This window comes from Molossus molossus, unplaced genomic scaffold (genome assembly GCF_014108415.1).
Source record: "Molossus molossus isolate mMolMol1 unplaced genomic scaffold, mMolMol1.p scaffold_m16_p_9, whole genome shotgun sequence".
Classification (NCBI taxonomy): Eukaryota; Metazoa; Chordata; class Mammalia; order Chiroptera; family Molossidae; genus Molossus; species Molossus molossus.
Genome location: NW_023425403.1, coordinates 86,911,668 through 86,924,707, shown reverse-complemented (window position 1 = coordinate 86,924,707; position 13,040 = coordinate 86,911,668). Strand labels below are relative to the sequence as shown.

At 40.8% G+C, this 13,040-nt stretch overlaps 1 protein-coding gene and 1 pseudogene across 2 annotated transcripts in view; one reads left to right on the top strand and one right to left on the bottom strand.

Annotated features, from left to right (window-relative positions):
* Positions 1-13,040, top strand: part of VWA8 (von Willebrand factor A domain containing 8) — a 391,316-nt gene that overhangs the window by 276,562 nt on the left and 101,714 nt on the right. The window contains exon 38 of one of the 2 annotated variants that reach the window (XM_036249887.1): positions 1,109-1,217. The exons of the other annotated variant lie outside the window; for it this stretch is intronic. Coding sequence (XP_036105780.1) covers positions 1,109-1,126 — 18 coding nt within the window. The 3' untranslated portion in view covers positions 1,127-1,217. Of the gene's footprint in view, positions 1-1,108; positions 1,218-13,040 lie in introns of those variants that run through there. 2 annotated transcript variants of the gene reach the window in all.
* Positions 8,800-9,553, bottom strand: LOC118622522 (annotated as a pseudogene).

Below are 13,040 nucleotides of genomic sequence, written 5' to 3'. Positions count from 1 at the left end.
GGAATATGAGTAAATGTACTTGCTGTTCTTAGGTAACTGAGCCTGGCCTTTTCTTTATCCACTAGTTCAACAGTTACGATTTTGTAAGATCTCAGTAAGGCGTTAAGGCCTACTTTCAGTTGTAGGCACCACCAGATTATTTCACTGGCGCTCGGTTAGTAAGTCCCTGTCTACCCCACAGGCTTCTACTTCAGACACTCTGTGAGGCGGGCAGTTCTCTTTAAGGAGCGCAGTCCACTCTTATACTCAATTCTCTGCTTTTGTCAGTAATTCTGAAAATACCAGTCTGATCCAGTATATCATTGTTATAGAATAATACACATTTTGTAAGGCTATGTGCACATATGCCTTTGGGAATCATCCTTGGGCCAGAAAGACAATATACTTACTAAAAAATGTTACAATTTCCCACCATGTCTCCTGGCGATGTGTCGGCAGAACTGGTTTCAGAAGGTGGTCAGGCTGCTTGCCTGCGCAGTGACACCTGGACAGTGCCCCTGGGACTTCCCCAGGGTCGTTCCTGGTGGAGAAGTCCCAGCCATAGAGGTTCACTTTGAATCCAGATTTTTGAATAAGATTTTTAGGAGTACCTCCTGAAAGCTCAAGATTCCCTGGCAATCGTTACACCCAATGGTGTGCTGACGAACCAGCCCTCTGGGGCTGGGGTAGGGCAGTTTCTAATGTTTTTCAGTTTTCATGGTGTACATATTTCCTCCATGGCTGATTGAAGCTACCAAGCTAACAGTCTGCTCCAGAAATTCCTGACTATTTAGCAATGATCTTTCAAGCTGACTCCAGCATGCTGCTGCCCTGGTTAGACCTTTAACCCCAGGGAGAATTACGGCAGTTACCTAACTGCAAGGCCTTCCAGGAATAAGGCCCTGGAAATGTGGGTAAGAGGCAGGGTGGTGAGGGTCTGAAGGACACAGGTAAGATAGTATCACGTTATCTCTGGGAAATGTAGAAGCCAACACTTGTCCCATTTAGTACTCTTCTTGACCCCGAAATGTGGTTTGAATAAAGGATTAGAGCACGTCTGCCCTCAAGTAGGACGACGCTCATGGGCCCGCGCACAGGGGCCACCTTTCTTCTCAACACTGTATTTCAGAAGGAAACTGCTCGTTGATTTCACATTCCTCCAGAAGTATTGCTTCCATTGGATCACAACTTGATCAGTGATTGCTAAATAGAGCTAAAATCAAATCACAACCACCTCCGTAAGATATCAGTAAGTGTATGATTTTAAAGTATAAGAAAACTTATTCTACACTGTATCAGTTACAAATGAGATGTCAAATGCAACGAATACGTTGACAGTCAATGGCTGTAGAATTTTTATGGCTCTGAACTCATAATTTATATACTCATGTAAAGTCAACACATCACTGTGGCAGTAGAAAGAAAACCTTGCTGTTATATTTATGAATGGAATTGTAAATGTATTCATAGGCCATATCGCCTGATGTTTATTTATTATTATTTTTTTATCCTCACCTGAGGACATTTTTTTATATTTTGTTCAGATAGAGTGGGAGGGAGAGAGAGAAAGAGAAACATCGACGTGAAAGGGACACATCGAGTGGTTGCCACCCATACAACCCAATCAGGGCCAGGGACAAACTGCAACCGAGGTACGTGCCCTTAGCAGAAACCGAACCTGGGTCTCTCTGGACCGCAGGCTGATGCTCTAACCGCTGAGCCAAACCAGCCAGGGCTTGCCTGCTCTTTAGAGCATAACATTTGAAGTGGTTAGATCTGGGTTCAAGTCCATGTTCTAATTTGTAGGTGATCTTTGCCAATTACTTGTTCTTTCTAAACTTCACTTTCAATCATAAAATAAAAAGATCATATCATCATACTTTACAAAGTTGTTTTAAGAATGAAATGCAAATGCCTGGCACAAAGTGAGTACTTAGTAAACAAACAGAAACTTAGAGAAAAAGTTAAAAACATAGAATTCAGGTAATGTTGGACTACAGAGTTCTTTAATGCTTACATGGAAACAAAACCAAATTAAGATGAAGCTCTGTTACCCAAACACCTAATATTAAATTATGACCCAATGAGTTACATAATTCATCATCTATCCTAATGTTAAAATGTGAGGTTTGTTTATAATCCTGTTGGGAAAAACTTTTGTCAGGCCCAAAAAAGGAATCAAGAAAATGGTCTGTGCCTAAACCTGTCAGCTTGAAGAAAAGCAGGAAATCAATGACAGGACACTTGTCTGCAGAGGATTATAGGGTCTAGCTTTATTCAAAAGACAAATTAGAACAGGACCAAAAAACACACAGCAAAATATACATCATTTCTAGCCTCAGTCCTGAGAACAGTTCAAAGCAAGTCAAATTTGGAGCTGTCTTAGTTTTCCTGTATACAGTGTTCTTCTGTTTCTCTTTATAACATTCTGAAAATGTCTCTCTTTTTACTTTCTCATTCTTTACAAGGTTAGGCCACAGGTACCATCTCTAACCTCTGTCTTTGAATCGTTTCACCCATTTATTCATGTAATGTACATTTTTTAGCACCCAGAATTGCTAGGTTAAAGAAATAAGTAAGGTACAGGTGCAGACCCAGGGAACTCAGAGTCATGTAGAACTATAACCAAATAAATTACTGTGCAGTGTGGTAAAGAAAGGGATAGAAGCATGACTGCGTGATCAGAGGATGGCACAGAAGAACTTAACTCCATCGTTGGAAGGGGGTCCAAGATGAATTAACACCTGAACCCAGTTTTTAAGAAAGGAGGTAGGGACTCCTGACAAATAAAATACATGTGATTGGTTTTACTTCTTACCAGAATCCCAGTAAAAGAATGATAAAGAATGAAGGAAGATGCAAGGACCAATGGTACAGAATCACAAAGAGAACTGGAGATGTGACAACAGCAGGGCAGCGTGCAAACAGATGGCCGGGTGGTAACTGAGTTAGTGACTGGAGAGGGGTAAAGCCCATTTCTCTAGAGGGGAGAGCCAGCAAGTTGCACGGTGCTGTACTCGGCAGTCACCCGTAGAGCATCAGGCCTTGAAGACACCATGTACCTGGGCTGGAGGCAGGGTGACACTCAAACTTGGAAGATTGGTTGAAATCTGTAAAGAGGCCATTTAGGCATCCAGGTTTTCTCTATCTTAATGCGCCTCAGCAACTAGCTCTCCTCTTTCCTTACAGAAGCTGTGATGGAGGTTTGCACAGTTTAGGTCAGGAGTGAGATCACACAGCCAAAAAGATCAAATAAAAGTCTGAATCCATATTTATAATCCTTGAGCAGGAGATTGGAAAAATTCTCTCTGAAACCAACATACCCAGACAAAAAGCCTTCCTTTTTATTTTATTTTTTTAAACTTATCTTTATTGTTGAATGAATTGCAGATGTCCCTCCTTTTTCACACCCTAGACTCCCTCCTCCCCTCTCCTGCCCCCCTCCTGCCTTCCCCACACTATTGTCTGTGTCCATTGGGTATGTATATATGCATAGAAGTTCTTTGTTTTCTCTCTCCCCACCCCACTTTCCCCTTTTCTTTGAGGTTCCTGAGTCTAACAACCAATTTTTACTTCTTTTTAAAAAATTTTTATTTAATTTTTAATTTTATTTTTGTTACAGATGTTTCTCCTTCTTTACCGCATTGATACCCTCCTCCCCATCGCCCCTGTCCCGTCCCCGGCTTTGTTGTTCATGTCCATTAGTTACGCATACATGCATATAAGTTCTGTGGTTTATCTCTTCCCACCCCCACCACCACCTCTTCTGAGGGTTGTCAGTCTGTACCCTACTTCCACGTCTCTGGGTCTACCCTATTCCTCAGACTGTTATGTTCATTATATTCCATATATAAGTGAGATCATGTGGTATTTGTCTTTTTCTGCTTGGCTTGTTTCACTTAGGATAATACTTTCCAGGTCCCTCCATGTCTTCTCAAAGGATAAGAGATCTTTCTTTCTTACAGCTGCATAGTACTCCATTGTGTATATGTACCACTGCTTTTTTATCCATTCGTCTACTGATGGACACTTGGACTGTTTCCAGATCTTAGCTATTGTAAATAGTGCTGCTATGAACATAGGGGTACATATATTCTTCCTGATTGGTGTTTCAGGCTTCTTAGGGTATATTCCCAGCAGTGGGATCACTGGGTCAAATGGCAGTTCAATTTTTAATTTTATGAGGTAACACCATAGTGTTTTCCATAGTGGCTGCACCAGTCTGCATTTCCATCAGCAGTGTACTAGAGTCCCCATTTGTCCACACCCTCTCCAACACTTGTTGTTTGATGATTTGTTGATGGCGGCCATTCTGACAGGTGTGGGGTGATACCTCATTGTTGTTTTAACTTGCATCTCTCTGATGATTAGTGATGTTGAGCATTTCTTCATATGTCTCTTGGCCATTTGTATGTCCTGTTTGGAGAGGTGTCTATTCAGCTCCTCTGCCCATTTTTTAATTGGGTTCTTTGTCTTCCTTTTGTTGAGTTATATGAGCACTCTATATATTTTGGAAATTAACCCCTTATCTGATGTATCATTGGCAATGATGCTGTCCCATATGGTGGGTTGCCTTTCCATTTAGATGGTTGTTTCTTTTGCTGTGCAGAAGCTTTTTAGTTTGATGTAGTCCCATGTGTTCATTTTTTTCCTTTGTTTCTGTTGCCTTAGGTGATGTATCCGTGAAAATTCTGCTGCATATAATGTCCGAAATTTTGTTGCCTATATTTCCTTCAAGAATTTTTATGGATTCACAGGTCACATTTAACTCTTTTATCCATTTTGAGTTTATTCTTGTGTAGGGTGTAAGTTAATGGTCTAGTTTCATTTTTTTGCATGTAGCTGTCCAGTTTTCCCAACACCATTTATTAAAGAGGCTGTCTTTATTCCGTTGTATGCTCTTGCCACCTTTGTCAAATATTAATTGAGCATATTGCCTTGGGTCCATTTCTGGGTTTTATGTTCTGTTCCACTGGTCTATATGCTTGTTCTTGTGCCTGTACCAGGCTGTTTTTATTACAGTTGCTTTGTAGTATAACCTGATATCTGGTATTGTGATCCCACCTATTTTGTCCTTCTTTTTCAAGATGGCTGTGGCTATTCGGGGTCTTATTTGGTTCCATATGAACTTTTGAAGTATTTGTTCTAGTTCTGTGAAGTATGTCATTGGTATTTTGATGGGGATTGCATTGAATCTATAGATTGCTTTGTGTAGTTTGGACATTTTAATGATGTTAATTCTTCCAATCTATGAACAATGTATGTGCTTCCACTTTTTTATATCTTCCTCTATTTCTTTTTTTCAATGTCCTGTAGTTTTCTGCAAATAGGTCCTTTACTTCTTTGGTTAAGTTTATTCCTAGGTATCTAAATTTTTTTTGCCGCGATGGTAAATGGGATTGTTTTTTCAGTTTCTCTTTCTGTGACTTCATCATTGGTGTATAAGAATGCCATCAATTTCTTGACATTAATTTTGTATCCTACTACTTTGCCAAATTCATTTATTAAATCTAGTAGATTTTTTTTTATCCTCACTCGAGGACATTTTTTCATTTTTTGTTCAGATAGAGCGGGAGGGAGAGAGAGGAAGAGAGAGAGAGAGAAACATCGATGTGAAGGGACAGATTGAGTGGATGCCACCCGCACGACCAACCAGGGCCGGGGACAAACTGCATCCGAGGTACGTGCCCTTATCAGGAACCGAACCCGGGTCTCTCTATACCGCAGGCCGATGCTCCAACTGCTGAGCCAAACCGGCCAGGGCAAATCTAGTAGATTTTTGATGGAATCTTTAGGGTTTTCTATGTATAATATCATGTCATCTGCAAATAATGACAGTTTCACTTCCTCCTTTCCAATTTGGATCCCTTTTATTTTTTCTTCCTGTCTGATTGCTGTGGCTAAGACTTCCAGTACTATGTTAAATGAAAGTGGCAAAAGTGAGCATCCCTATCTTGTTCCAGTTCTTTTTTTTTTTTTTTTTTTTTTATTGTTCCAGTTCTTAAGGGAAATGTTTTTAGTTTCTGCCCATTGAGTATGATGTTGGCTATAGGTCTTTTATATATGGCCTTTATTATGTCGAGATATGATTCTCTATTCCCACATTGCTGAGCGTTTTTATCAGAAATGGATACTGAATTTTGTCGAATGCTTTTTCAGCATCTGTTGATATGATCATATGATTTTTATCTTTCATTTTGTTTATGTGGTGTATCACATTTATTGATTTGCAAATATTGTACCAGCCTTGCATCCCTGGGATGAATCCCAATTGGTCATGGTGAATAATTTTTTTGATGTATTGGTGGATCCGATTTGCTAGTATTTTGTTCAGGATTTTGGCGTCTATGTTCATCAGGGATATTGACCTGTAGTTTTCTTTCTTTGTAGTGTCTTTTTCTGGTTTTGGAATTTAGAATTATGCTGGCCTCATAAAATGAGTTTGGAAGTCTTCCTTGTTCTTGAATTTTTTGAAATAATTTGAGGAGAATGCGTGTTAGTTCTTTTTTGAATGTTCGGTAAAACTCCCCCGTGAAACCATCCGGGCCTGGGCTTTTGTTTGCTGGGACAGTCTTGATTACATCTTCAATTTCCTTAGTTGTTATTGGTCTGTTCAAGTTTTCTATCTCTTCCGGGTCCAGTTTTGGGAGACTGTGTGTTTCTAGAAATTTGTCCATTTCAATTTTTACTTCTTAATCCCTTCATCTTTTTCACCTATCCCCTCAACTTCCTTCTCATCTGGCAACCATCAAAAAGTTCTCTTTATCTATGAGTCTGTTTCTGTTCTGCTTGCTCATTTTGTTTGTAGATTCAATTATTGATAGTTATATATTTATTGCCATTTTATTGTTCATATTTTTTTTTTAATATTCTTTTTCTTCAGGAAGATCCATCAACATTTCATATAATACCGGTTTGGTGGTGATGAACTCCTTTAGCTTTTTCTTGTCTAGGCAACTCTTTATATGTCCACGATTCTAAATGATAGCTTTGTAGGATAAAGTAATCTTGGTTGTAGATCCTTGCTTTTCATCACTTTAAATACTTCTTGCCACTCCCTTCTTTTGAGAAATCGACTGACAGTCTTATGGGAGCCCCCTTGTAGGTAATGAACTGCTTTTCTCTTGCTGCTTTTAAGATTTTCTCTTTGTCTTTAACTTTTTGCATTTTGGTGATGATGTGTCTTGGTGTGGACCTCTTGGGGTTCATTCTGTTTGGGACTCTCTGTGCTTCCTGGACTTATATGTCTGTTTCCTTCACCAAGTTAGGGAATTTTCCTGTCATTATCTTTTTTAATAGGTTTTCAGTTTCTTGCTCTTTCTCTCTTCTCCTTCTGGCACCCCCAAGATGCAAGTGTTGGTATGCTTGAAGTTATCCCAGAGGCTCCTTATACTCTCCTCATATTTTTGGATTCTTTTTTCATCTTGCTGTTCTGATTGGGTGTTTTTGCTTTCTTATATTCAAATCGATGGTTTGTTTCTTGGCTTCACCTACTCAACTATTGATTCCCTATACATTATTCTTTATTTCAATTAGTGCATCCTTCATTTCTGACTGGTCCTTTATTATTCTCTTGAGGTCCTCACTAAGTGCCTTGAAGTTCTCATGAATTTTATTGAGCATTCTTATAAGCAGTGTTTTAAACTCTGAATCTGTTAGATTGCTTATCTCTATTTTGTTTAGTTCTCTTCTTAGAGTTTTGCTCTGTTCATTCATTTGGGACCTGTTTCTTTGTCTCCTCATGTTGGCTGCCTCCCTGTGTTTGTTTCTGTGTATTAGGTAGAGCTGCTATGTCCCCTAGGCTTCCTAGGGTGACCTGTTGTTATAGGTATCCTGTAGGGTCCAGTGGTACAGCCTCCCTGGTTACCCCAGCTGGGCCATCGAGGTGCACTCCTCATGTGGACTTTATATCCTTCTGTTGTAATTAAGTCTTAATTGCGGTTGGCACATCAATGGGATGGTTTCACTCAGGCTGATAAGCTGCAAGGACTGGCTGTGCCCACTGACCACCGACCACTGACTACCTTGGAGGATTAGTTGTGCAGGGGACTAACACACAGAGCAAGAGTTACTTCATCAGGGCTCTGGTATCCACTGAGTCCATTTCTTGAGTGTGTCACTCGTGGAGGTGGTTGGGTGGTGATGCTTCATCGTGGTCTGAAGCTGTTCACTGGGTGTATCCATGTGAGAGAGACACATCAACTAGTTGCCTACCTGCAACCCAGAATTGAACCTAAGACCCTTTGGTGTGTGAGCTGATGTTCTAACCACTGAGGTATGCTGGCCAGTGCTGTCCCACCATTTTTTTAATCCACTCATCTGATGGGCACTTGGGCTCTTTCCAAATCCTGGCTGTTGTAAATAATGCTGCAATGAGCATAAGGGATTCTCTTGAATCCATATTTTGGGTTTCTTTGGATATATTACCAGAAGTGGAATTACCAGAAGCCATACGGCAGCTCCATTTTTAATTTTCTGAGATAACTCAACACTACTTTCCACAGTGGCTACATCAAACTGCATCTCCAGCAACAGTGCACAAGGGTTCCCTTTCTTCCATAGCCTCACCTACACTTGTTGTTTGTTGATTCATCAATGATAGACTTTCTGAAAGTTTGAGATGATATCTCATTTTGGTTTTAATTTGCATTTCCCTAATGATTGGTGACATTGAGCACCTTTTCATGTATGTAATGGCCATCTCGATCTCTTCTTTGGAGAACCGTATACTCAGGTCCTTTGCCTTTTTTTCTTTTCCCGATTTAAAGCACTCAATATTTATTAACGGACCAGATTACAAAAATAACCATGGTAGATACCTTAGTTCATTATCCTTATAAGCCAGTTGGTCTGGTCTTTCCTGTTACCAGCATCTCCACTTTCTACAAAAATGGGTTGTCTTTTTCTTCATTCCACCTTGTGGAGAAGATAATTTGAAGGGCCACAGGAAGTTGTTTGCTTCTTTGAAGCGTTTTCCTGCAGTACAGATCTTGTGAATCAGATCCTCCATGCAGATGATGCCATATTTACCAAGAGATCGAGCAATCAGTGTGTTATCTGTCGGGGCAATTAGTTTTTTGTTCATTTTACCATAACCACCCTTGTAGATCAATTCATTTACTGCCTTCAGGTTTGGGTACCCCAATGCAATATATGATTCCACAGTCCTCAGCATGTTTATCAAAGTCTTGTTGAGCTTAACAAGGGTGCCATTGAAAATCTGGTGAAGGCGAGGAAGTTGCAGCACCTTTCGGACCTTTGGGCTCACACCACTGATACCTCTGATTCTGATGACAAATGCCAATTTGGGTTCCGCAGGTACATAGAAGTTGCCAACTTTTCTTGCCATCCTAGCCGTTCGAATCTCAGTTTTGTACATCTGTCTATATTCCTTGTGATAGTGCTTAGCTTTCCCATAGATGGGCTTCCTCCTTGCCTTTCAAAGCATCTTTTGGGCAAACTTTTTTCTCAGGCACTTGATCTTCTGCTCTGTGAAATTCCTTCACTTTTTCTTAAGGGTTTCAGGCACAGCAGGGACCTTCTTGTTCTCTTCTGCATCCTCCATGGTTCAAGCCAGAAAAGAGCATCTTTTAATTGGATTGTTTGTTTTCTTGGTGTTGAGTTGTGTAAGTTCTTTATAAATTTTAGAAATTAACCGCTTATCAGATGTGTCTTTGGCAAATATGTTCTTCTATTCAGTGGGTTGTCTTTTAATTTAGTTGATGGTTTCCTTTGCTGTGCAAAAACTTTTTTTTTTTATGTAGTCCCATATGATTATTTTATCTTTTTCTTTCCCTTTCCCAAGGAGATACATCAGGAAAAAAATACGGCTTCAAGAAATGTCTGAGATTTTACTGCCTATGTTTTCATCTAGAGTTTTATGGTTTTGAGTCTAATATTTAAGTCATTAAGCCATTTTGATCTTATTCTTGTTTATGATGTAAGAAGGCGGTCTAGTTTCATTTCTTTGCGCATATCTGTCCAATTTTCCCAACACCATTTATTGAATTGTTATCTTTACCCCATTGTGTGTTCTTGCCTCCTTTGTCAAATATAGATTGATCATAATGGCATGAGTTTATTTCTGGGCTCTCTGTTCTGTTCCATTGCTCTATATGTCTATTTTTATTCCGGTACCTTGCTATTTTAATTACTATGGCCGTGTAGTATACTTTGATATCAGGTAGCATGATTCCTCCAACTTTGCTCTCCTTTCTCAAGATTGCTGTGGCTATTTGGGTTTTTTTGTGGTTCCATATAAATTTTTGGAATACTTGTTTTAATTCGGTGAAATATACCATTGGTAGCTTGATAGGGATTGCATTGAATCTGTAGATTGCTTTGGATAGCATGGACATTTTAATGGTGTTAATTCTTCCTATCCATGAACATGCTCTATACTTCCACTTATTTGTATCTTCTTCAGTTTCTTTCTTCAGTGTCTTATAATTTTCTGAGTACAGGTCTTTTGCATCCTTGGTTAAATTTATTCCTAGGCTTTTTTCTTGACACAGTTGTGAATCACCAGACAGGGATGAGAGGTGTTTACCAGATCTATAGAGGTTCTAACTTGGTACTGGGTCTTAGGCCTCTCAACATATGTCCCTGGATATACATTCATTCCTCGCCACTTCACACTTCAACTTTCTCGGCTTTACTCTATCACAGTTTTTTCAAATATATTTATTAAAAAGTTGATTGAGACAGTGAAAATGATACAGCATGCGCTGGTTGTCTGAAGCAATTATACACCCCTGTATTACAATTAAAACTAAAATTACTGTGTGTATGGACTGTAGGCCTATGTATTCGAGCACCCCTGCAAATCCTTCAACCCAGGTGCAACCACTCAACTACTTCTTGTGTGTGGGCAATAACTTTTTTCCAAAAAAATTAGGTATGGTGAAACCAAGCCAATCAGAGTGTGCTATTCACTGATTGGCTATCCTATCCCCTTCCTATCCTGGCCACTGATTGGCTCAGCCTCATGCAAGTTTGTTTCTCTCATACACGCTTCTACATCACGACGCATCAGAAGCATCTTTACTCCTGTGTTTGCAATTTCTGAGAACTTTTATCTAAGCCCCACGATGGCTCCTAAATGTGCTGCTTCTTCTAAGGCTTCTGACGATGAAACTAAGCGCCGAAGAAGATGCTTACCATCCAGGAGAAGGTGAAACTCTTGGATATGATCAAAGATGGCAAGAAAATTGTGGAGATGGCCTACCATTAACTTGAATGAGTCTACTGTTCTCTTCATCCGTAAAGATGAACATCCGTGCAACGGCTTCTGTCTCTTTCAACAAGGAAGCAAAGCGTGTCGTGACAAGTCGTAATAAGTTCATAGTGAAAACGGAGTCTGCCCTAGCCATTTGGATCAGTGACAGCCACAAGACAAACATTCCAATGGATTCGTTGGTCATCCGGGAAAAGGTGAGGCAGCTCTATCAGCGCTTTATGGCGGACGAACCTCAACCAGGACCCTCTTCTGCAACGTTTGTGGATTTCATGGCGAGCAAGGGTTGGTTTGAGAAGTTCCAGAAGAGGTATCATCTAAAGAGTGTCATTCTCCATGGAGAAGCTGCCTCTGCTGACAAGCCTGCATTAGAGGACTATGTGAACAACACGTTCCAGAAGGTCCTTGAGGAGGGTGAGTATCATCCAGAACAGGTGTTCAATATGGACGAAACAGGACTGTTCTGGAAAAGAATGCCTTCCCAGACATTCATTTTCAAGGATGAGGCCAAGGTCTGTGTGAGTGAGGAGGAGGAAGAGCAGCCAGAGGTTCCTGGGGGTCAGGAGGAGGACGTTGGCCTTACACTTGAGCATCTCTCGCAAGTCGTGAGAACTATTAAGGTAGTACAGGACATGATTGGCAAATGGGACCCACAAATGATGCATGCATTGCAGTTCCAGAATGCACTTGATGGAGCAATAGGACCCTACAAAAGCGTCCTCACGCATATGAAAAGACAGCACCAGCAACTGCCTATCAGAACATTCTTCAGCTGCGCACCCAGACACTCACTGCCTACTCCTAGTGCTCCTTCAACGGAAGAAGATGACGATGCACCTGCTGAAGATACTGCACCACTGAAGACTCTCCTACTGAGGTCGTGCCTTCAGAGGAGCAGTAACCTTGCTCTTCTTTGCTGTGCAGTACATCTCTTCATCTTCATCACTTCATCATCGAATAAGTTGCACTATTTTCATAGGTTAGTAGTTGTATGTAAGAACTGTATGTGTGTGTAATTAAATGTACAATAATAATATGATATTTGTAAGGTCTAATATGTCTTACTTTCTCTTATTTTGTCTAATATATTGGGTAATACAAGTGTAATGGTGACTCAGGGGTGTTATTTCATGTCTAGAGGACTCTAATAATGTTTAAAAAACCTATTTAGAAGGTCGTAAACAGGTTTTCTATGCTCTAACTGCGAAAATATTCGATTTATAAATAAAGAATCCTACTTCGCGGAAATCCATTTTTCAGGGTAGAGTCTGGAACTGATTAACTGATAAACGAGGGCCGACTGTACCAAGTCTAGATGCCATCCACTGGGTGCTTGCACACCTTTATGGTAGCGCAGTTTCTCCGGGAGTCAGTGGGGTTCGGCCAGCAGAGTTTATCAGGCCGAAACAGACCAAGATATTGGCTGTGTGGAGGGAAGGCTCTGCACCAGTCAGGCATGTGAAGGAAAACTATCCCCTGTCCTAGAGCCACACAACTGAGTCTGTCGCAGACTCTGTCTGGAGCTCGATCTCAGCATGGCAGGGTCGCTGGGAGTCAGGAGAGGGGAGGTGCCAGTTAGGCACAGGAGAAGTCGCAGGGTGGCACCATCCCAGAGCCACACTACCCCGTCTGTCTGGATTCTGCCCAGACCTTGGCAGGACATAACTACCAAGAGTCAAGAGGGTGGGGCCGCTGGGAGAGTGTGGCTAGCAAATCTCCCATGATGGGGAGGCACCTGTCAGTTTCACAGGCAAGTGGGTCAATGGCCCCCACCCCAAAGCCACACAACTCATTCATTGACATTCCCTGTGTCTGCCCAGACCTC